This window comes from Ambystoma mexicanum, chromosome 3p (assembly GCF_040938575.1).
Source record: "Ambystoma mexicanum isolate Mex_15411 chromosome 3p, UKY_AmexF1_1, whole genome shotgun sequence".
In the NCBI taxonomy this organism is placed as follows: Eukaryota; Metazoa; Chordata; class Amphibia; order Caudata; family Ambystomatidae; genus Ambystoma; species Ambystoma mexicanum.
The window spans coordinates 396716571-396742477 of record NC_090925.1 but is presented as its reverse complement, the minus strand read 5'-3'; the positions used below and the strand labels follow the sequence as shown (position 1 = coordinate 396742477).

The window sequence follows — 25907 nt, the reverse complement described above, 5'->3', positions numbered from 1 at the left end:
TTATGAATGTTATTATGGAAAACTGATTGATTAATTTGTAAATCTATTACTCCTAAGGAAGAGAGGATGCACATATGCACAATCTTAATGTCACTGGTTCTTTATTCTAAAAAGCCCTTTCTGGGGTATCCTCTTTTGAAACTGTGTGGAATGTTCATACTGCATGGCAGCAAGATTGGACTCTACTGGACAACCAACTACACTAGCCCCTAGTGTGGAACAGTATCTCCAGAGTAACCACATTAGCCTGCCTACCTCAAACTTTATACTTTTTTCATCACAGAGCTTTCATTACTCCTTTATCACTCTTCAAGTGTAAAGCGGCACAGAACGATAAATGCTAGAGTTGCCTACATGCTCAGGGCTCTTAAAATATGTTTGTTGAAGGTAAACATGTTAAATTGATTTGGGAATACATGTGGAACACTTTCAAGTGTATCTTTAACTTGCAAGATTTGTGTTTCAAATTCCTCTTCCTAGATAGTACAATACTACATGATATCTTTGATAACAATGTAGGTTATTTGTTTGACCTTATTTTAGTGGCAATCCAAGCGATAACGGCTAATTGGAAGAATCTAGATTGCATTCATTAAAGATCGTGGTGGAACCCCATCTGTAATATTCATAGGTTGGACAGATTTAATGCTTCTACTCCGTTTCTACTACTAAAGCATGAGTTGAAGTGGCAGTTATTTCTTAGATTTGTATCTAATGTAACCTCCAAATAATAATCAAGTGAAGATATGCGCCCGATGTCTCTTCCCTGCCCCCCTCCTTTTGTGGATGTTCGTCTTATGTTTCTTGTTTAGTTATGCTTATACACACACGCAAAGAGGTTTAGTTTTTCTTATACGCTGACCTATGTATACTCGGCCTGCATGTATTTCAATTGTCATCCTGGTCTATAGACATTTTTCAACACAATTGGACTCAATAATAATAATCATTGCAATTATTAAACCATGTATGCTTTTCTGCTTTAAATAAAAACTGCCCAAACAAAAAAAAAAAAAAGAAAATGAACATTGTATTTTCCATTTTGAAAGAGCTAGTTTACAATGTTTTATAATTACATCATTTTTTGTGAATTTTTCTAATGGGCGATTTTTAGACCAAAAAAAAAAAAAAACATTTCTACCCCTTTATCCCATACTCCAAGATATTTGTGTTTTTCTTCTGGTTGAGACGCTGCAAGCAACGATTGGGGGAGGGTGAATCTAGCAAATGTGCACCTAACAACGTAACAGGACTCATCACCTTATTGGGAAAGAGTGCAACAGAGAAAGCGCAAGAGAGAAAGCACAGAGAAAATGAAATGAGAACTAATATTAGATCATAATATGACACCAGGTACAGCTAACAAGATCATATACAAAAAAATATGTAAAGGCTTAAAACAAATTAAAATGTGGTTACTCTTCATGCAAGAGTTTCCACTTGTGCTGTTAAAAGCATCACAAGGATCCTACCACAATATTATGTGCACAGTATAGCGAGGGATTGCGGTTACTTTGTTTTGCCAAAGAACACCATCATAAGTAATAGTACAGAAAATAAAGGAAAAGCATAAATTGAACTGTGACTAATATGTCCAGCACCACTCCACACAGTTATGTTCATGTGAGACACACTGGCATGTGATAGGAAATACATGCCGTTAGGGACTGAAGTAGTGCAAGGGTAGAAAGGGCAGTACAATAAAGAAGCATTCCCAAATGCTTCGAGTTATTGTTTGTATTGGAAAACAAAGCACTCAAATAATAGGAATGTGTACCATTCGACATTTGTCAACCTCTAAAGGATAATGCTCGGTCGACACTGCTGAGATTCAATCTGGTGACCCGCAAGTCTCTGTGTGGGACCTTTGACTTTTGAGCCATTTCACCAGCTATCATCCAAGAAAGGGGGTCTACATCGCATTCATATATTAGTGTGGCAGAATGTTTACATAATCAAGTACAGTACATTTGAGCATTACAATTAAGTGATTCAGCACTTTTTCTATAAGACTTTACCTGGTGGAATCATCTGCACAATTCTCGCTACATTCTAGAGTCAACGAGTCTTCTGATGCTGGGCGAATGCTCAGAGTACCGTCCTCCTTGATATACAGGCCAGCACTCGAAGGGTTGGCAAAAGTAGAAATAAATGGACCCAGAGACTGGAAGGCAGCCTGGCGAACCTGCAGCGGCAGAAGAAAACATTAAAACACCAGGAGTCCTCGAAGGAGTATAAAATGCAAAAAATATTCAATTAAAAGGCAGATGCCATTTATTTGCATGAGAGAGACATGAGAACGATAGTTTGATTTCGCTATATGCAAAGGACTATTTTGGAATAGGAATATACCATGTTGCCTGATAATTTTATATTCACTAAGGAACCCCTAACTGTGCATTATAGTTCTGATAAGGCAAAATGGTATTTTGGTGATTTACACTCAGTTTGCGCAGACATATGCACATCCTCCCATAGCCCAACAAACCACTTCACATGGTGTATTTAGACTTTTATATCATCCTCCGATAGCTGCCAATATACACCAAAGTAGGTCCTAAGGATGCCAAGGACAAATCAGAAGGGCTGCGTCCTGCCACTCAATACCAGTATATTCAATACACCTCTCGACACAAAACTATACCTCTGGACTACATACGATTGAGCATTATTGCCGAGTGTATTGCCGTAGAGTAAATACAGGAACGTTTTCGATCTTACTTTGGGTGTGGCGCGGGGGGGGGGGGGTCATACAAGCAGGCTTGGGTCCTGGTCCTGTGAGTTTTAACATGTAAACTGATATTTTCAGTTCTACAGTTTTATTATTTATGACATTAAGATTAATAAGATTGTCTGATGAATTTTATGAATATTGAAGTGTGTATTTGGAGGAAATCTAATGAACCATAGTGCCGATGACATATTGATGTGATGTGCTTCGAGACTGAATTAGTTTTTAACGTATGATATTAAGATAATGTACTGATAATAGCAATTGTATTATTAACTGTATAGATATGTATGCACTTTGATATGTTGTTCGTTAATTGCTAATGCTTTTGTATATGATTTTTAGCTGAATGTAATATTTTAAATTTGTTAACGTTTTATTACTATATACAAACAAATTAATAATAATAGGATTGAGCATTAGCTGCAGGTGACAACTCTCAGATAAACGGGAAACAGCACAGGAGAAAAAGGGCCTGAACTCGTTTCCTTACATTGTGATCTGGCACACAATTGGGGCTCATAACTTTGCCGGTGCGGAAACATGCCGGTATTACCGTATACCTGCATGTTTCTGCACAGGCAAAGTACAAGTTTGCTGGTGGGTTGGTCGGCATTACCTCCAGACAAGAGCTGGAGGTAATTCGGCCACCCTACCGGAAAAGTAAAGCCAGTATTACTGGTGCCAATAATACAGGCAAATCACCCATAGAGTCTTATGGGACTCCATGGAATGGGTATTTACCACCCCTTACCACCACGGGGCAATCCGGCAGTAATTCCACCAGACCAAGTGGCAGTAACAGTAATTCTGTTTGCCAGTATCCTGGCAGAGTTACTGCCAGGATACCAGCAAACTTGCAATGAGGTCCAATGACTGAGGTCCCCTCTACGAAAGTCTCCTCCAAACAGTTGCTCCCCTGCTCCTCCAGAACTATCAAGGACAACATTGCCTCCCTTGCACCCAGCCTTGGCTGACTTCTGCAATCACGACTTTGCCACTGGCTCCTTCCCATTACCCATCAAGCACTCCCTTGTGCACCCTCTCTTTAAAAAGCATTCTGCCAACCCTTCCTGCCCAGCTAACTACCGCCCTATTTTCATTACCCCATTCCTGGGCAAACTCTTGAAGAAGCTGGCGATCTCCCAACTGATCCACCACACTGAATCTGTTGGTTGTCTCCATGACCATCAGTCTGGCATCAGAGCAGCCAGAGGCATGGAAACAGCTCTCCTGAACACTTTTGAAGACTTGCTCTAATCTCGATTCCAACTCTCCTTCCGTTGTCATCCTCCTCGATCGTTCCTCTGCCTTTGATACCGTCAATCATGCCACCCTTATAAATCGGCTCTGTGACACCCTTAGCATCACAGAGCTGGTACTGGACTGGTTGACCCCTTTCCATTCCGACCGACCTTTCCAGGTTCAACGGGGCGCTTTTCTCTCCTCCACCACACCCTCCACCTGCGGTGCCCCTAAGGGCTACATTCTCTTGCCTTGGCTCTTCAATATCTACCTTGGCCCTCTGGCCAACTTGAGCTCCACTTTCTCTCCTCATTTCCAGTGTTTTGCAGATGGCACACAGCTCTCCCCACCACTGCCTCTCACATTCCTAATTGGCTGCTATTCAGGCAAGGTGCGCTACCAACATTCTCTGCCTCAATACCTGCAAGACTGAGATCCTTTTCATTGGGACCCCTCCTCCCTCCTACTCTCTGGTCGCCCTTCATGGATCCCCTCCCCCAATCGTCTTGTGAGGCTAAAAACACTTTGCGTCATCTTCGACTCCTCTCTCTCACTAATCGCGGACCTTGCCAAGAAGGCCCACTTCCAGCTGCACCTGCTCAGAGGCATTCTCACTATCCTCACTTTACCCCAGAAACTCAATGTCCCAGGAGTTCTGGTCCTCCCCAGGCTGGACTACTGCAACAGCCTCTTCCTCAATCTGCCTTTATCCTACCTTCGTCCCCTTTAACTAATCCTGAGTAGGGCTGCAAGACTTATCCTTGACCTCAAGCCCAGGGACTACACCTCTACAGCCATAAAATCTCTCCACTGGCTCCCGGTGGCTGCGAGGACCAAGGTCAAGACCCTCTGCATCATCCACAAGCTTTCTGGGGCCTGGGACCTGCTACATCCAACTCTCTCTGTATGAATACCCACCTGCTTGAGCCCTTCGTTCCTCTAGTTCCAAGTCTCTGCAGATCAGACGCTTTTCCAAGCAGAGAGTGGGGGCTAGATCTCTTTCTCGGCAGTAGCCGCCCTCTGGAACAACCTCCCTGCCCCTCTCAGGCTTGAGCAGATCTCCTCAAGTTCCGGAATCTTCTAAAGACCCTCCTTTTCTCTTCTTCCTTGCCTTTCCCCCTCCCCTGCTAATGCCCACCTCTGTCGCACCGACTGGCTACCTGGTCCATTATGGGCTCCACAGAGCACCAGGCCCTCCTTGCCCAGTCTATCCCATCACCCGGTCTTCCTGACCACCACCCTCTAGCCCCCAACCTGCATTTGTCCTTCCGGCCCCCTTCAGTTCCCCTGACAAGCCTGATGGGGTGTGCATCCCTACCAGGCCTGGGCCATCCCTGTCCTCACACTTAGCATGTGGTCCTTACTCCCTGCATCCCCTGGCACTTGCTTAGCTGGGCTGTCTCCTCCTCCTCTGCACTTGTATACCTCCTCTAGCCCTGCACCTCCCTCCCACACTAGCATTATCCCTTCCACCCCTACCTACACCTCGTGCCTCCTCACTACCTCGCCTCTCCCCGCACTTCTTGCTACTGCACTGGCACAACCCGAATGACAAGGCCTAGTAGAATTGATATCATTTCTTCCTTCTCTGTGCCCCGCCACCCCCCTTTTTGTCTTGTGGCACCTTGAAACACCATTTGTTGTATAGGTGCCTTACAAATAACCAATAAATAAAAATAAAGACTAACAAGACAGTGGATGGAAAGTTATTTGCTCTTATAAAAACTTCATGGATATTTAACAGTCATGCTAGTTCTTCAATCCAACTGTCCTTTGTCACAGATAACTGAAAACAATTGAGTTATCCTTGGCCTCAAGCCCAGGGGCCGCGCATCTCTCCAGCCCTAAAATCTCTCCACTGGCTCCTGGTTGCTGCAAGGATCAAATTCAAGATCATCTGCATCATCCACATAGCTTTCTGGGGCCTGGGACCCCACTACATCCAACTTTCTCTCCTGAATTACACCTCCCTGACAGAGTCCTTCGGTCCTCTAGTTCCAACTCTCTGCAGATCAGGCGCTTCTCTAAGCAGAGTTGGGGGCGGGGGGGGATCTCTTTCTCCAGCCTTCCTGGCACTCTCAGACTTGAGCCGGATCTCTAAGTTCCGGAAACTTCTCAAGACTTTCCTTTTCTACTACTCATTCCCTCTTCCCCCTCCACTGCTAATGTCCCCCTGCCACTGCGACTGGTTGCCTGGTCCCTTATGTGCCTTACTGTAGCCAGGCCTTCCTGGTCCAGTCTACGCAAGCACCTTTACCCTCACTTGCCATCGGGCACCCATCCCTGACTAGCCTGAATCTGGTCCACCGCCCTCCTCGCACTAGTTGACCCTTACCCCTTGGGCTCTCCTCAGCACTTTCCTGGCCCCATTGGACCCTGCCTTCCTGTACCTCTCCCTCCCACCCTTCCCTTAACCGATCACTTCCTTCCTGACCTGCCCCCCACAGCCCACTTGCACTGTCACCACACTTGCATGGTCTGAATGTCAATTCTTCCACCAGGGGGCGCTGTGCTCGAGGTTGCGGTTTCGATGTCCCTCGAGGGCTGCCGTTGATGTCATCCGCAGTATAAAGGGCACGAGCCGCGCCCATTGGCTTCACTTCAGTTTTTTCGATATACCCAGCTGAGCAGTTGATCAGGCGTTCTTTAGACCTCAAGCTCAAAAGGATTTCGAAGTGCAATTGACAAACTGTACGGCAGGGTAGACTGGGAGGGTCGATGAAGAATACATGGGAGGAACATCCAATCGAATGAAGGTTACAGCAGGTAAGTAACTTTTACTTAGAATGGATTGTGTCCTCCCACGTATTCCTCATCTTATAGACTCCCAAAGTAGTATATAAAAACGGAGGTGGGAGAACTAGTCCGTTTTAATCATGGATTGTATGAAGGATGGCTTTGGCAAAAAGGCCTCCTTGTGATGATGTTGAATCTAGAGAATAGTGCTTCACAAAGGTGTGCATAGAGGACCAGGTGGCCGCTGCACAAATGTCTTGCACCGGGACACCCCTCTGAAGGGCCGTTGAAGTTGTCATGACCCTGGTTGAAGGAGCCCTTAGCCCATCTGGCTGATCTTTTCCCGCTAATCTCTAGCATTCAGTAATTGCTAGAATTATCCATCTGGACAATGTCTGTTTGGTTACTGCTAGTCCTAATTTGTATCCAGTATATCCGACAAAAGGTTGATCACTTTGCCTAAATTTAGCCAATCTGGTGATATAGAAACTAAGAGCCCTTTTAGAGTCCAGTCTGTAAGCTCTCTTGTAAGCCTCCTCACACCATTTTTCATAAGAACAAGGTTACTCTTAAAGTCAAACCCTCTTTTTCAAAATCACTTTACCTTCATTCTATCCTCCTCCTCATACAAGTAAGGAGGAAGAAAGACTACAGGCTGCAAAGGATCCCTTTATCGTGCCAACTTGGAGCCCCAAATTGGCCAAGTGTAAAAGTAAGAAAGCACCATAGGAGTATTACATAGGAATGGATCCACATTCTTGTCCTTGCACAAGTTACTGAACGTGTTCCAATGACACCGGTACAAGGACTTTGTTGCTGGCCTTCTGGCCAAAAGCAAAATCCCCATTACGTTGTCTGGGAGGTCCCAATCCTTATATCTTAGCCTCTCAGAAACCATGTGTGAAGTCTGAGTGTCTTGACCTCTGAGTGGAGAACCAGACCTTCCTCTTGTAAGAGGAGATCCTCTCTTTGTGGAAGACGTAACGGAGGGCAGATGGACATCTCCAGAAGGTCCGGGTACCACGTTATCCTGGCCCAATCAGGATCATGGTTTTCCTGAAATTTCTCAACCTCCCGATTACGTGAGGAATCACGGGGGCTGGAGGAAACGCGTAAAGAAGTCGGAATTCCCAGTCCACCACAAACGCGTCCCTTAGAGGTCCTCTTGGAGGAAATTCCCTTGAGCAGTACTGATCGCACTTCCGGTTGTCACTGGTCGCAAACAGATCCACTTGAGGAGTTCCCCAAAGGGTGAAGATCTCTTGAAGGACTTCCTGAGCTATCTCCCACTCGTGGGAGACTGCTCTGTCTGCTCAGAGCGTCCGCCTCTGTGTTCTTCTCCCCGGCCAGGTGAACTGCTGTCAGAGATTACTTCTTGTATTGCCCAGAACCAGAGCTACATTGCCTCTTTGCACAGTAGTAGTGACCCTACACCCCCCTCTTGTTGAGGTAGTACATGGCCACTGCGTTGCCCGTCATTATCGGGACATTCTTTCGCTGTACAGAGGGTAGAAAGGGCTCCAGCGCTAGTCTGATAGTCCTCAGCTCCAAAAGGTTGATGTGTAGTTTGGACTCCAATGGAGACCAACGACCGCTGATTGACAGATCATTGGTGTGGACTCCCCACCCCTTGAGTGAGGCGTCCGTCACTACCATTATCTCCGGCCATGGTTGCCAAAAAGGTTCTCCCTTGAGAATATGGTCCTTCCAAGTCCACCATAGCAGATCTTGAGCCACTCTGGTCGGAACCTGCAAAGGATCTGACATATTCCCCGAAAATTGGGGCCACCGAGCGGTGAGGGCCCATTGAAGGGACCTCATTCTCAATCTGGCCTCTGGCACCAGAAAAATGTAGGATGCTATGAGGCCGAGCAACCTCAGAAAGTCGAAGGCAGATGCTGGGCATTCTGAAACTTTGTTACCATCTGCAGAATGTGATGAGCTCTCTCCTCAGGAGGCGAGGCTTTGCCCAAGAAAGTATCCAGGACTGCTCCGATGAATTGGAGTCTTTGGAATGGTATCATATTTGACTTCTTGTAATTGAGGGAGAAGCCCAATCTGTGCAAGAAGTGTCAGGTCATGGTCAGATGTTCCTGGGCTCGTTCGGGTGAACTCCCCCCGATTAACCAGTCGTCCAGGTAAGGGTAGACGTGAATTCCCCCCTCTCCTGAGACTTGCTGTCACTACAGGAAAGAAAATGGGTAAGTCCCAAGGTTTTTTGTTGTAGAGGGATTGAGCAGTATCGGTACCACTTGGAAAATATTTAGACGAAGAACACAGCTGCTCAATTACCCCTCTTTTAGTCTACCTTGTGAGGTAGTCAGAGGAAAGGAAAAAGGATAAATTATCTAGTTCATTTATCCAAATTTCATTTGAACACACACAATTGTTATGCCAGAGTAGCATACATGTTAAAAACACATTTTAATCAAAAGAAACATTCAATTCAAAATTATGTAGTGTATGCTTTCCACAAGGCATCACCACTCTTAAATTAATAAAAAGTTTAAAGACAAATCCAGAATGTTTATGTTTTGTGCAAATAATGACTGTGGTTAGTAAGTGACATTCATGATTTATCACAAAGACAAGATTTCAGAACCAGAATCAATTATGGCAGTGGAGCATACTATCAATGTAACTATTAAACTACAAGTTTTTTTGCAGAAGAAAAAGACAGCGTTGATCTTGGTGTCTCTGGGATGTCTACATATGTTTCGGCTAAACAAAATGTCGTCAACACCTTCCCTGGTGTTCCGCTGTTTTTATTGATAGCCCTCTTCAGGACAATACGTTGTTTTGATGGGTTGACAATTCGTTCAACAAACAAATACCCATTTTGTCAAAGTTCGATTGTGAGCTATGAGAATAGAAAATTATTTTTGAAAAACGTTATTTTAATTGTTAATCTGGAATTAGAGTTTAAAACATTGAAGTGTAAAACACATTCATTGGCAATATGTTAGAGGACAGTGTTACGTGTCCTATGCAAATCCTTTCCACTGACCTTTTAATCTTCCTGTGGTTAGACTAAAGAATTTTAATTTTGATTAGGTTGCTATTTCCTTTGTCCTTGATTTTTTGCATTGGATCATTCACCTTTTAATTAATGTTTGGTGAAGGTTTCCCTTAAATAAATTATCGGCAAGCCTTTTGCTGTTGATAGATACGCTGGACCTGGTGGGAAAACAGGTCACAGGTTCAGGCACTTAATTCATACATGCCGTTCGTATATGCTTCTTCAAAACCAAAGAAACTGACCTTCATACGGGACAGCGGCTTTCGGGGCTGCCGGTAAACTGTTACTGGGGGGCGAGAATTCTTATCCCCGGGTTGGATCGGCGTTATCTCTTGTTTTTGTACCTGCATGTGCAGACGCAGAAATAGTTTACAAACCCTTGTGGATGTTACTTATTCCTTATTGGTACTGGCACCCAAAAAAGGGGAGAATACATAAATGCCTGAGGATTTACTAATGGTCTCAGGCGCTGTTTATAGTGCGGTCTTAAAGGAGGCTTTTACCTTCTTTTCGCGTGTTGTAGTGGTTAGGCGTCTTCTTCGCATCAGCATTAGTCAGTATTCAGTGTTGGCACAGTTTGTTTCCGCCGTTGTACTTCCGAGTATTTGTGCGGTCACGTGATTCTGTGATTCCGTCGCATAGCAAGAAACACTAGCGGAATGGTTTTGCTTGTGTCCACTATCTTGGGTGGATTGAGCCAACTTTAAGTCCCGGGTTCACTGTATCCCCTGGTGCAGAAGCGAGTCATCATGTCTCCGCCTCGTACATTTAGATGGTCATTTTGCTCATATTTATTTAAAGGAGTAGAAGTCCAGTCAGATGGCATAGACTCAAATTTTTTGCTGTTGTTTAATATCCCTTCACCCACATTGAAACTAGTCATTACTATGGGTTGGCTGTTGGATTATTTCTATGGGTATGATATGATATGGCATTTGTAACGCGCCTATACACAGGTGTTTCAAGGCGCGAAAGTATATCCAAACAGAGCCTTAGGGGCACCCTGGCCTCGTTCGGCTACTGTCAATTGTTAAACGTGACCTCACGCTTGATATGGAGACTTTTCAGGATGGTGGATACTGATTTGCTTACATTATTGATTTTACATTATTGATTTATGGAAAACAACCTGTCAGATGAACATTTTCAAGAGGAGATTCCTTTTCAAAAGAAAATACCCCATTCAACTGCAGTATTCAGACCATTTTTTACAGTGTCGAGATCAAAAATCCATTTTTGTTCGATCTTACGGAGTGCCAGATCTCTGTCTCCACCTCTTTTAGATATTTGGATTGTCTGGATTACAAACCAAAACATGTCACACGGTTTATGTTTCATGCGTATGTAATGGGCCACCAGAGGTTTATTTGGAGTTTGGTTTCTGATATTGCATCTATGTTCGCTAATCCTCGTTTTGATGTGTCTTTTAGTTTTACCAATATACAGTAATTGGCACGGACATTGAATTGCATACACCACCCATTGTGAAGCACAATTGGTAAACGTTTTGAAATGCCACAATTTCCCTTTTAACATGATGTTTTTCAAAATTTTAGTTAAAGGGCAGACTGAGCAATTGCCACATTTAAAATGTCCTGTAACAGGTGGTAATTCCCACAGTGTTCTCTGTGTGACACTTTTTTTGTCTACTCTGGGATACGTATGGACCAAATTGTCTCTCAGGTTATATTGCCTTTTGAATGCAAATCTGAGTATGAGCCTGAGATGAGCCTGAGTAGGAGTGTTGTTGAGATTGTCTTATAGAGGCGCTAAATGACTTAACCGCCGCTTTTGAGGTCAGCAGTTTTTTCTAGACTTGCGTCCGCCTTGCTGCCAAAGAACCTCAAGCCGTCAAATGGCATATTGAGCAGCCTGGCCAGCACATCTGGCGCAAAGACCGACTTTCTCACCCACACAAATCGGCGTAACACTGTCCTAGAAGCCATGGACCTGCTGATGCTGTCATCAGTGTCCAGTCCTGGTTGGAGGCATTCCCCCATAGCCTCTTTTCCATCTCTCACAATTGTGAGGAAACCTTCCTGTTCCTTGCCCTCAGGAATGTGTTCAGCCGCTGCCATCATACAATCCCACAGGGTATATGTGAATCTTGCAAGGGTGCAAGTCAGATTTGTCGATTTTAAGGCCATGCTGCCCGAAGAAAAGATCTTTCGGGACCATGCTTCATTTTTTTTATCATCCCTACCTGGGGGCATTGAAGGAGAAGCCGAAAGCCTAATGGATGTGGCCGCCTGGACCACTAAGCTCTCAGGCGACAGATGCTTTGATAAATATTCTGGATCAGACGAGGAAGGCCTGTATTTCCCTACACATTTTTTATTCATTTCTGGTCCCGAATCTGGGGTTTCCCATGTGGTCATAACCCTTTTTTGCAGTGCTGTGTGAAAAGGAAGGACAGGGTCCTTTTGGGTGCCTTCAATGAGGAGGTCTCACGTCATCCTGCTCAACTAGGGGAATTTCTGTTCCATCCCATAAATTCTATCACCCTATTCATAAGTGTTCTATATCTCGAGTCTGCATGATCAGCAGGGTCGGGTCTGTCAAAATACACTTCAGGCAAAGTATCCACCTCACTGGCTGTTTGCAGGCATTCATATAGATCAGCCATCTTAGAATGTGGATCTATTAATTCCTCAGGGACTTCTCTTGTTCCAAATTTTATCCCAGCAGGGGAAACGTCCTCTTCAGAGGATGGCTCCTCATAAATGCAAGCCATAGATTTGAAAAAATCTTGCCTAGGCTCAGGATGGTACATTTTATCCGATGATGTAACGGGTATAGATCTCAGGCTTTGAAAACTGGGTCGATTTGGGAGCCGGATTTAACGTTGGCCTCGACAAAGGCGTCAATGTCATCGACGCAGGCTTTGACACGGTCGAAGGAGTCTTCGACATAAGCGTTGTCGAGTAAGTTGTCGACGCTACCTTCTATGCCGGTATCGAGTGACCCTTGGATAGTGGCGTCGAGGAGACCTGTGACACTGACTTCGATGGCGGATGAACACTAGCGCCATTTTGTCAGGTGTTACCCCCGATTTATGTAAGCTTATTTTGCTTTTTTACAAGGTGTCGGAGAAATTTCTTCCAACAACACCCTCAACGACTTTTCGCCGGAATTAGCACGTTTGCTCTCAGACTTCCCTCTGTCACTTCTATGAGGGACATAGACACTGCGACCTCGCCCCCTGGAGGAATTCTTTTTTCCGAAGCAGCAAAGCAGAAGATACGAATATATCCAAGTTGAGGAATACGTGGGAGGACACAATCCATTCGAATTACTGTTATCGTTTTCTCCTCTGTCCCCCCCACCCATTGTCTTGTGGCATCTTGAAACACTTGTGAATAGGCGCCTTCCAAATGTACAATAAACAAAAACAGTTCAATGTTTTTTAAATTTTCTTTTTGGGCCTTATGGCTGTCCATCTCTATTGTCAGGCCCCTTCTCTCTAACCAAGACATCGTTAACCGTAACCCCTGGTTAGCGCTATCGAATGCTGATCCCTACTGTCTAAAGCCTTCATTTTCCTAAAGATAGTTCCTTAAAGGCAGGCTATCTAAACTCCCTCATGGACTTTCTAAATCTCCCTATTCTAACCCAGTGCTAGTTTTAATGAGAAATTGGACTGTGCCTTGTTGGATTGAGGCTAGTTCGCCAACGTCTATGCTCGCCTCTTCTCTTCTACTTTTACTACTGCACCCCTTTGGCTTTATACTACCACCAATCCTCCATCACTATGGTGTTTCATTCCTCCTAGATCTTGCCTTCACCCTTGGATGTTATGTCTCCTCCCACTCCACTTCCCTCCTACACCTTTCCTCCTCCCACCATTACTCCTCACCACTTACTGCGAGTCCTAATCCAAAAACACACCTGCTCCACAAATGTTCAACAAGCCATCCCTCCCTCCTTCCTCCTGCTGATTCCTTGGTCTTTTCTCTTGCTCCACCTCGGACCTTGCCCAAAAAAGCCACACTCCCGCTTTCCAAGCCCTCATTTAAATACCCCTTACTTTGCACGATTGGCTAACTCCCTACAGCCAATCGCGCCTCAGTCTAAACCACCCATTTTCACAAAATGGCCCCCATATTTTTTCACTGTTTTTATGGGCTTTTAATCGGTTTGCATCAGGTTTGAGTACTTTGTGCGTTTTGCCTTTGCCCAGGCTACAGTGTGTCTGGAAAGGTAGGAAGTGAGGGAGGGTCCCAAAACATCCCTGTTCTTTGTCTCAATGTGTGCCAGAGTGAACCCAGTTCCTATTGGCTGGCTTGTGGTCCTGGAGGACAGCCACCCTGCTGTGTGATTGACAGCCTATGGCTGTGAATGAATGTCAACTTGCATAAAAAGCAAGGTTTTTGGGACTAAGAGGAGAGTCGAGCACTGGAGGACAATATTCGAAGCAGAAGAGAGAAGACGCCAGCAGCACCCTCCTGGACCGCAAAGTGCCCGGTGGAGCCCTGCAACTGTGCTGACCCAGTTTTCGAATTGAAAGGGAAGACCTGTAGTGGTGACAGAGGTCAAGGACCAACTACATGAATGGACATAACCGTTGGCTACTTTTAAGTCCATGGCACCCTCCCCTCATTGCCAACTTGTTATAAAACAAAATTCGCCCAAGAAAGTCATGAGAATTATGTTTTTTCATTAGAATGTACTGGAATGTGTCATGCAGCAAAGGTGTACGCCACACAGTACCTCCTCAATACACCAGGTGCGGTCTGCCAAGGTTTCCGTGTACAGCTGCTGGTGCCTGTCGCAGCACCAGATCATAAGCAGCTGATCCTGGGGCCAGACTACCTACGGTTTCAGGCAAGTTGCATGCTTTTGCTCCTGGGCCAATCTGGTACATCCTGTTCCACAATGATGCTGCATACCCAGAAACAAGAGGCAAACAGAGCAGACACTATCTGCTTCTCAACAATGCCTGGTGCCGAGGAGTTCCGTTTGATGTTCTGTCATTTTGTTCATGTACCTCCTTATTAACTGACTCTGGCTTTCTGTAACAGACTTCGGTTCTCCACAACGGATAATGCTACAGTTTCTCCCCCTGGTACAGCTCATTGGTTTGAGCACTCCGCTGATAAGCTGATTGTTTTCTTTTCTTGGGATTCTGTTGTGCTTGGATACATTTTCCTGCGTATGTCGCCTGGCTCTCCAATGTTTGCTTTCCATACACATACTGTTGTGGGTCCCCAACTCTTTAGTTACTTCCTAGTGCGTTAGGTTGGGGCCATCCAGACATTGTGGACTTTTGCTTAGGTGGTCTGGAGCCCCCCCCCCCCACTCCGCTGGGACACTAATCTATTGACAGTGTGCTCTTCCGATTTCTTGGATATCCGCATTGGGACTCACTTCAGTGCACAGCTTTGAGGGACTCAAACAGAGGTAGGCTGTCTACCATCTAGTTTACTCAAACGGTTTGGATTTTTCTCTTGCAGCTTTAAGAGGGCTGCCTTGAAGGCTCCTCAGTCCTTACGCCTGACCACTTGGCAGACGGACTGTGTTTAGATTACTCTAGACTGGGGTCAGGAAGGCCGCCTTGGTGTCCTCCTGGAGGGTCACGCCTGGTAGTTCACAACAGTATATATGAAGAGATACATTTGAATTTGTTAACTACAACACCACCACAAGGGCACAAGCCAAATCAAAAAAATACTTTTTTGGGAGGCCAACCTATTATGGTGAGCAGGGAAGAGACAGAGGTCAGCCAAACACAATCAAGGTAAGGTAGCATAGTGGCAAGGCTTAGTCTCAGGAAAGCTATGAGTGGTCTAGAAATATTTCGAGTCTATACAGAGCAACACCAATAAGGGAATAGTTTCTTACCTGTAACTCCATTTCTCCAGCATTGGTATCTTTCATGGATTCACATGCTTTGAATATTCCCCGTCGTCAGGCTGGGAATCCCCGGTACATTATATAGACCCTTTCCCGTAGGAAAACTTTTTCGACGCTTATGCGTCCTATCCGCCTCGTTTTGTATCATGCGTGCCCGTGCCGTCAGGACGTCATGATATAAATACAGGCCCCGCCCCCGCGCTCCCTCAGATTTCGGCCCCCAAAGTAGTGGGGGAACCGGTTTGCATGATCAGGGGAGGCAGGTGGGCGCATGTGAATCCATGAAAGATACCAATGCTGGAGAAATGGAGTTACAGGTAAGAAACTATTCCCTTCTCCAGCATTGGATCTTTCATGGATTCACATGCTTTGAATAGATTACATAGCAGTACTACCCCCAAGAGGAGGTGTGCATGCAAACCCATATACTTTCTTCGCAAAAGGCTGTTCCCTATGATCATGTATACATCAGTAATAGTTTACATAGGAAAAACAAAACGGACCACATACAGTCATAAAATTCCACAGGATGCAACCCCGCAGCCGGGGCTTACCTTACTGGAATAGGTGTCGAAGCACTGCCTGTCCCATCCGGGTGTCTTCGGCATGTTGCTGCGACAGGCAGTAATGGCGGGTAAAGGTGTGTGTAGACGCCCAGGTAGCCGCCATGCAGATGTCCCCTAGAGGGACTCCGGCCCACAGTGCCGTCGACGATGCCGCTGCTCTAGTTGAATGAGCTCTTGGCCGTCGTAGAAGAGGCTTCCCTGCCCTGGAATGGCAGTACGAAATGGTAGATGACACCCATCTTGATAGTCCTTGCTTTGAAATGGCTTTTCCTCTAGCACCCAACCCATAGGCCACAAACAGCTGTCTCGTTTCTCTGAACGGTTGCGTACGATGAAGATAAAACTTGAGAGCCCTTTTTACATCCAATGTGTGTAGCATGCGCTCCGCTCCCGAGCATGGCTCCGGAAAAAACGTAGGCAACACGATAGAAGAGTGTTTATGAAACACCGAAGGAGCTTTTGGTATGAACTGTGGGTTAGTGGCTAGGACTACCTTGGTCTTGAAAAATCTTAAGTATGGTGGGTCCACCATTAGAGCTTGAACTTCTGAAATACGTCGGGCTGAAGTGATGGCCACCAGGAAGGCCAATTTCCACGACAGAAACTTTAGAGACGATGATGACATTGGCTCAAAAGGAGGTTTCATAAGAGACGTTAAGACCAGATTGAGGCTCCACTCCGGTGGAAATTTCTTCTCTGGAGGGAAACTCCGAAAGAGGCCTTTAAGGAAATGCTTAATCAGGCGGTCGCTGAACAATGGCGCCGAGTGCCGTCGACGAGTAAACCTGGAAATGGCTGCTAGGTGTACTTTTATTGACGACACCGACAGGCCCTTTTGAGCTAATAACAGCAAGTATGGAAGGAGCTGTTCCGGCCTAATCGATTGCGGGGCCAAACCTGGTTGATCCTCACACCATTGACAGAACCTTTTCCATTTGTACGCGTATGAGGCGTTTGTGGAAGGTGCTCTTGCCGCTTGCAGGATACGTCGACAGTCCTCCGGAATCGTTAGCCGACCAAATTCGGCGAAGTCAGGAGCCAGGCCGTCAATTTGAGGCTGTCCGGGTCGTGATGCCAAACGACACCCTCCTGTCGAGACAGAAGGTCGGGGGTCTTCTGGAATCTCATCGGTTCCGCCGTCGCTAAGTGTAGTAGGTCTGAAAACCACACCTGTCTGGCCCAGTATGGGGCCACCAGAATTACCCGACATGGGTACCTGAGGATCCATTGCAACGTCCTCCGGACAAGGGGAAAAGGAGGAAATGCGTACAGGAATTTGTTCGTCCATGGGAATGAGAACGCATCCCCCCAGTGAGTCCTGCTGAGGCCATCTGCTTGCGTACTGATGGCATTTCTTGTTGTTCTTCGTTGCAAACAGGTCTATGGAAGGGTGTCCCCATTCCTTGAATACTTGTTGAAGTTGTTGGTCGTTCAGCACCCATTCGTGAACTTCGTTCATTTCTCTGCTGAGAGCATCGGCTTCCACGTTTTTCACTCCTGGTAGGTGAAACGCTAAGATTTGCATGTTGTGTTGCAGGGCCCAGTGCCAGATTTTCTGTGCCTCCGTCGATAGGGACCTGGAACGTGTCCCTCCTTGTTTCCTCAAGTAGAACATCGTAGTGGTGTTGTCCGTCATGACACGCACCACCGAGTCCCTCAGTTGCGGAAGAAAAGACTTCAGAGCCCATCGCACTGCTCTCAGTTCTAGCAGGTTGATATGCAGAGAGGACTCCTGCAAAGACCACTGGCCTTGTACCTGTAACGTATCCAGATGAGCTCCCCATCCGCTCAGCGATGCATCCGTCACCACCGTCTTTTGGAACTCTGGTTCCAGTAGAGGCATCCCTTTCGTTAGATGAGTAGACACTTTCCACCAGCCGAGTGCTTGAACTAGTTGTTCGTCGACGACCAGTCTGTCGGACCAGCGACCTCTGCTCTGCGCCCAACGGTCCGCTAGAAATTCCTGGCAAGGCCTCATAAACAGACGGCAGTTGTTTATTAACGGAATGCAGGACGACATGGTCCCTAGCAGGGACATGTACTTGCGCACAGAGACCTTGGTACCGCCTCTCCATTCCGACGCCTTGTTTTGAAGTTTCTGAATTCTTTCGCTGGATGGTTTCACCAGGCTTGTGTGTGTATGAAACTCCGCTCCTAGAAAGACCAAGGTCCTCGAAGGCTCTACTGAGGACTTGTTGAAGTTTATTGCGAAGCCCAGTTCCTGTAATATGGACATTGTGGCTCGTAGACTGTCTCGTGTTTGTTCCCTGGATGACCCTCTGACTAGCCAGTCGTCTAGATATGGATAGACATGATGACCATCCTTCCTTAAATGGGCCGCTATAGGGGCCAAGCACTTGGTGAACGTCCTGGGGGAGGACTTGAGTCCGAACGGGAGGACCTTGAACTGAAAATGCTTTTTCCCGACGACGAATCTTAAATATCTCCTGTGTCGTGGGCGTATTGGGATGTGAAAGTAAGCATCCTGAAGGTCTAGTGATGATAGATAGTCCATGGGTTGCACCGATCTGATAACCTCTTGGAGTTTTAGCATTTTGAATTTTTGGCTCTTTAGCCACTTGTTGAGTACCCTTCGGTCCAGAATGGGCCTCCATTTGCCGTTTGGCTTTTTGACAACAAAGAACCTGGAATAAACTCCTTGGCCTTCCTGTACCACAGGAACTCTCTCTACCGCCCCTTTTCGCAACATAAGCGCCACCTCTTGTCGTAGGATTTGGAGGTGGGGCTGTGTCGAGAATAAAGGAGGAAGACGCGGAGGCTTGTCTTTGAATTGTAGCGCATGACCCATGCGAATCGTGTCTAGGACCCATCGATCTCTGGTTATGCATTTCCATCGGTCGAAGTGATGAGAGACTCGACCCCCCAGGACGTTCCGAAGGCCGTCATTGGTTGCTGGTTTGCTTGTTCTTCGTTGACGACGGACCTGAGCCTCGCCGCCTGGAGGATTGATAGTCCCTGCTTCCACGTGCCGACTGGGACGCTCGTCTGAACCCTTGTGAAGAGTACGAGGGCCTGTTGAATCCACGGTCCCTCGAGGCACCAAAGCGGGAGTTTCCAGAAGCACCTCTGAAGGGGCGAAAAGAGCGAAAATTTCTACCCGTTTGAAGGGCGCCGAGGGACCTAGCAGTATCCGTGTCTTCTTTCATCCCTTTTAGCGCTTCATCAACCTTTTCGCCAAACAGGTGCTCCCCTTCGCATGGCATGTCCAGGACTTTGTACTGTACTTCAGGACGGAAAGTAGTACATTTGAGCCACGCTTGTCGACGAAGCACTACTCCATGGTTGATTTGTTTGAAACCAGACTCTGCTAGGTCAACTGCGATATTAATAGCGTGGTTCGAGGCCTCTTCGCCGTCCCGCACCAGTAACATAGCTGCTTTCCGGTGTTCATCTGGCAGGTGTTCTAGGATAGGGGCTAATTTGTGCCACATTTCCCTATCATATCGTGACACGATCGCTAAGGAATTGGCTGCTCTTACCGTCGTCGCACCGACCGAGAGCACCTTCTTTCCAAATGCGTCCTGCCTCCTAGCCTCGCTTTCCGGTGGCGTTGAACATTTTTGCTGGACCCTGGCCTTCCTAGCCGCTGCCGCCGACACCACCGAGTCAGACAGAGGCTGTGATGTTAGACATTTTGGAGTGGACTCCGGAGCTTTAAACTTTTTCTCGATCCGTCCCTTTATGGCTGGTTCCGAGAACGGATGGCGCATCGTCTTGAGACCTTCTTGCCACACGTGGTCAAGGATTGGAATGGCAAATACCAATTTTCTCCTTTGACCCATATGGTCAAAAAGGAAACAGTCTTTCCTCTGCTCCTCAGGAATCAAGCCGAATTCCGAACACGCTTTTCCCATCATTGCATGGAAGGCTCCCACATCATCAGGGGGAGATGGCTGTGTCTGGCTCCTCGTAGACTCCAATTCTATATCCGAATTCCATGTCGGGTCCCTCGAAGGTGACAGGGAGATGTCTGACCCCGAATCATCACGTATAGAGTCGGACTCCGACAACTCACCCTCCTCCTGAGCTCGAGGACGATCTTTCGCCGCCTGGGGAGCCGATGGGTGTTTCGTCGACGGGCGAGCAGTACAAGTTTGCTCGTCGACGGAAGGTACAGACAAAAGTGACGGTGCCGTCCCAGGTTGAGGGAACTGCGTATCCATCCGTTGTAGTAGCTTCTGAAGAGTATTAAGCACATCCAGAGACAAAACCGTTTGGGGGGTCAGTAACGTGGATGATATAGGTACCATACCCCCGCTCGCACTCGTCGTCGTCGACGTGGAAGGCCTTAAGCCTAAATCCGATGGCTGCAAAACCACGTCACCCTCCCCTTCCGCCAAGCAGGCTGTGTCTGGCTGCAGTAAGACCTCAGGGGGGATCGGGTCATAGACCTCAGGCAGCCAAGCCATAGACTGAGCCTCCGTCGACGAAGGAATCCCAACTGCTGCTTGAACAGTAATAGGCATCGTCAATGACACTGAGGTCGACGAGCAAGTCGTCGTCGTCAAGCCCTTAGACTTCGTCGTCGATTTCGATGCCGACTTCCCGGCTGAAGCTTCCCGACTCATGGAAGACCTGGGACGGTCCCCTGAGGAGGATTTTGACAGCGCTAGCCTCTCCGTCTTAGATGATGAGGAGGAGGAGGGCTTTTTATGTGATGAGGAGGATCCAGCCTGTTTCCCCTTATGCTTGTCCTCAGCGCGAATTTCTGCTGGCCGCACCTTCTTCGATGGAGGCTCCGACTTGCTCCTGGAGGCCGTGGAGCCAACTTCCGAGGCCGGGTAGGCACCCGCTCCGTCATTAAGCCAGTCGACCAGCCTTCTTTTTCGGTCCTTAAGGGTTTTTTGGGAGAAACCCTGGCATATCTCACATGTATCCGCCGTGTGGTGCGGGTGGAGACAGTAGATACAGTCCATGTGGCCGTCTCCTTCATAAACCTTTTTGAGGCCACAAGTTGCACATGGGCGAAATAACGCCTTTCCAGACATAATTCTTCAGAATTTGAACTTCGCTTACGCGAAACAGATAAAAAAATAATAAACAACCTAGTTTTCACTAGTAGTAAACACGAGGATCCCACTACTTTGAAAGACGGTTGAAATCTGAGGGAGCGCGGGGGCGGGGCCTGTATTTATATCATGACGTCCTGACGGCACGGGCACGCATGATACAAAACGAGGCGGATAGGACGCATAAGCGTCGAAAAAGTTTTCCTACGGGAAAGGGTCTATATAATGTACCGGGGATTCCCAGCCTGACGACGGGGAATATTCAAAGCATGTGAATCCATGAAAGATCCAATGCTGGAGAATTATAGAAATATGCAATAGTGTCGTAGGCCTTTGAAATGCACACCAAGCATGTAAAACCTTCATTTTTGGTATGACCATATCTGACTAAAGAAATATATATGAATACATTTTCCTTTTTTTGTTGTTGAAAGAAAGGGGGTGAGGGGCACACTCTGGTTCCCAGCTTATATGATACATTACTCACCGTAATCGTATTTCTGATGCTTGTATCATCTTAGATTCGCATACTGTGCATAGGCCGACATCTAGTGCAAGCTGCAGAGCATTACAGTTGTTGTTTTCGAAACTCGAAAAGGGACGTCGACAGGGCGTGCCAGTAATACTATCCCATGTGTGATGTCCACAGTACCCATGATCCCTCACGCGTCAAGGTCCCTCAGATTGTTATTTTTCTGACATGAGTTAATATAAAGGAGTACAGTTGAATCCAAGCAGATACGTATCAGACAAGCTCATAAGCATCCATGCGCCTTCTCTCAGATGGGAGGAAGAGTGCGCATGTGAATCTAAGCAGATACAAGCATCAGAAATTCGATTACAGTGAGTAATGTATCCCTTGTGAGGCTTGTGCAATCTGCTTAGATCACATGCTGTGCATAGATTAGTGAGCAGTGTTAGAAGGGGGTGGGATGTGAGAAGGTTCATGAGCGAATAAATGTCCAAGAACCGCTTTTCCCACTTGTGCATCTGTCTTGGAATGAGTGTTAATGCAGTAGTGCTGAGTGAAAGTATGTATTGAGCTCCATGTAGCTGCTTTGCAAATACTGTCTAAAGGGACATTTGCAATGAAAGCCAGGGTGGCTCCTGTGCCTCTTGTGGAATGAGCTCTGGGCGTAAAAGGCAGTGTCTTATTTGATGGGGAATAGCACAGTTGTATACATCTGACCATCCACCTAGAGATGGCATTTTTTGAAATGTGGTCACCTTCTCTGCCTGGCGCTATGGAGACAAACAATCTGTTTTTCTAAGAGGTTTGGTCTTGTCTACATAGTAGAGGAGCACCCTCCTCACATCTAGTGTGTGGAGTTTTACCTCAGCTGAGCTGTTGGGTTCCTGGAAGAAAGCCGGTAGCTCAACTGACTGGTTTACATGAAATTTGGAGATGAATTTAGGGGAGAACCTAGAGCGAGTACGTAAAACCAGCTTGTCTTTGTGTACAACAAAGAAAGGATCCTGCAGTGACGATGCTTGTATTTCACTAACTCTTCTTATGGAAGTGATAGCCACTAAGAAGGCCGTTTCATAAATCAGCTGTTTTAGACTAGACTTGTGCATTGGCTCGAAAGGGGGCGCCATGAGCTTAGCGAGTACCACGTTGAGATCCCATCCTGGCGGCGGGTTTGAAATAGGATGGTGGAGTCTTTAGTCCTTCCATGAATGCTTTGATGACAGGTACTTTCCACCATGAGACCTTACTATGGGAAGTGGTGTAGGCTGATAAAGCCGCCAGGTGGACTTTTAGGGAGTTGAATACTAACCCTGCATCTAGCAAATAGAGCATATAAGTTAGAATGTGGGTAGGAGTACATTCTATGGGGTTAATTTGTTTAGACTGGCACCAAATTACGAATCTTCTCCATTTGTCAAAGTAACAGTGTCTAGTGTTTGGTTTTCTTGATTCTTTTAAGATATCCATGCATCTCTGTGGCAGGTTAAGATGTCCGAACTCTATGACCTCAGGAGCCATGCTGCCAAGTTCATCAAGTGAGGCTGCGGGTGCACCGTTAGTCCCTCGTGCTGAGTGAGTAGATTGTACGGGTGTTAGGGAGAATTCTCATAAATGTGCTAATTCCCTTCACCTTAGAGATCCCCAGCAACTTTGCTGGATTTCTGAGGACTTGATTTCTTTACCTGGAAAGAGTGCAAGTCTTTTTTCCCACTCATGTATTTTGATGTGTGTTTTACTCTTGTGTTCTTTGATTAAGGAGTTTTAGATCACTCCATAGGCATCATCTTTTCGTGTGTGTTACACAGCACCTTCAGTGCAGTGACACAGTGATGTCTTTTAGACTTCCAAAATGTTTAAATGCCTTCTCTGGGATAAACTGTTTCCCAGAGAATGTAAGGTTAAATTGACTTTACTAGTCTTTTTAAATTCCTAGATGCATCCCACACTATCTTCCTATAGAGTGCTGGAGGGGTTATCTAGTAGCCCCTGAGTCTAGAAACTCATGTAGCAGTCAAATGCTACCCTTTCCTATCGAAGTGGCTGGTGGCAGTGGTTTTACAACAAACTACCATGATTTTTCCTCGACCGCGAACTCCGTTAGCTAAAAATCGCAGGAGCCATGTTTTTCAATATGGCGCCATAAGCCCCTTTGTTTAAACAGGCCTCAGTCTTCTTTTTTGCCGTTTCTTTTTGGAAAGGTCCTTCTAGAGTTTGTCTCTGCACGCCAAACCAGGTTTGGTCCCTTTGTTCTGAGGGAGGTCGCAGAAACTCTCTGTGCTTAGTCTCCTACGAAACCCAAATGCACTCTGGCGTGATTGGCTGGCTGACTGTCCGGCAAGGACAGCCACCCTGCTGGGTGAGTGACAGCTAGGCTGGAATGAAAGTGAGAAAACCGTTTAAAAGGCGAGTCTCTTGGCTTGGAAGGCAGAGTCGACCACTGAAACAAAAGAACCGAAGACGAGCTGGAAGAAGACGGCTGCTGCAACTCATGGACCGTTGGTTTGCCCGGTGAAGCCCTACTGCAAGTCCGAATTGGCAAGTTCATCTCGACAGAGAAGCCCCTTCACAAGGACAACTTTTTCCTTTGAGTTGGTGGGACCAATCAACTCGTAAGCCACCTGGATACCATTCTCAGAGCTGGTTAGGTTTAACCAGGGGGAAAGACACCAGCTTGTGTGCTTGACTACAGCTAGTTGAACCGAAGATATTCCATTTGCCAGCTTGTTTAACCAGTCCCAGTGCAGTGCAGGAGTCCTCCCTCTTGTCCCCACGACTGAGGCTCAGGAACAGTGAGATCTGCAGGAACTGCCAGGAACCAAAGTCTTCAGCTGCATCTTTTCTTCATATTAAGCTACTGTGCCAACCCGATTGAGAGAACTTGCCTCTCGCGGCGAAAGTTCGTGAAACTTTTCCAACTTGCAGGCCTAAGCACCTTGTGACCCAACATATGATTCTTTTACGTACAAACTACTTCTGAGAACTTTGGCAAAGACTTTACTGTTTACTACAAAAACTGCTTGTTCCTATCCAACACACTAGCCCATTGACTTTGGCCTAGGCCTATTGAACTGAATAGAGTCCTCTAGTGAACTGAAGCTATTAACTGCCTAAGAAAGCATTTGTGATTTATTTTATTAACTTGTGCCTTTTTACTCCCATTTAAAGTGACTGAAATGCCATTTTGCTCCTATTTCGGGGAGCCTTATCTTCTCAGAAACTTATTGGTTTGGTACTGAAGTGCGTTTGTGTATGATATTAAGTTGCCTCCTTCTAGTGAATGTTTTCTAAATGACTGTGTAATAAATAAGTGTTTTACCAAGAAACCTTGAGTGCAACCGTCTACCTGAACCACTGTGATTGGAAGACATCTGTGTAACATCTTTTACTGCTCACATTACCTCTTGAGATAAGCCTCGCTGCTCAGATCACTACCAAAAACTGTGTAGTACAGACTTATACCAAAGGTTGGTTTTGCTTACACCTGTAGTCCTAATTGTATGTGGTGGTCCCAGAGGGTACTGGATGCAATTCTGCCTAACAACGGGCACGGGAGTTTGATGGGATCGCACATCGCCAGTTTGCGCAGATGTGGATACCATGGTTGTCTTGCCCACATAGGAGCAACTAGTAGGAGCGTCATAGGTTCCTTGTGAATTTTGTTCACTACTTTCCTCATGAGAGGTGTTGGGGGGGGAAGCGTAAGCAAATTTCCCTGACCAGTTCATCCATAGGGCGTTCCCATCGGAGCCTGCCTGGCTGGGGGGACATGGACGCGAAGTCTAGGCATTGACTGTTTTCGCTTGTAGCGAACAAGTCTATTGTGGGGAAACCCCATTGAGAGAAGGTGTTCTACGACCTTTTCGTGTAGACGCCACTCATGTTCCTCTGGTAGGGGATCTCTGCTCAATGAGTCTGCTAGAGAGTAGAGTTCCGCTGGAACATGTGACGATAGGAACATCTTCCGTTTGAGTGGCCATTTCCAAATTTGCTGCACAAGTCTGGACATGTTTGTTGATATAAAACATCGCTGTAATGCTGTCTGTCAGGATCTGCACAGATTGGTTCGTTAAATGGGATGCAAATGCCTGAAGGGCTTTGAATACTGCCAGAAGCTCTAGTAGACTGATGTGGTTCTGAGCTGCTGTGCAAGACCACAGACTCTGAGCTGTGTGGTGAAGGTAGTGAGCCCCCAACCCCGATAGAGGCGTCCGTCGTGACAATCGCCTGTATCTCTGGATCGTAGAAGGGTTTCCCC

At 46.5% G+C, this 25907-nt stretch overlaps 1 protein-coding gene across 4 annotated transcripts in view; it reads right to left on the bottom strand.

Moving 5' to 3' along the window:
• LOC138580491 (serine/threonine-protein phosphatase 4 regulatory subunit 1-like) overlaps positions 1-25907 on the bottom strand; it is a 918772-nt gene that overhangs the window by 454865 nt on the left and 438000 nt on the right. For all 4 annotated transcript variants that reach the window (XM_069651072.1, XM_069651073.1, XM_069651070.1 and 1 more), the window contains one exon: positions 2019-2185. In XM_069651072.1, the coding sequence (XP_069507173.1) occupies positions 2019-2185 (167 nt within the window). The remainder of the gene's footprint in view (positions 1-2018; positions 2186-25907) is intronic.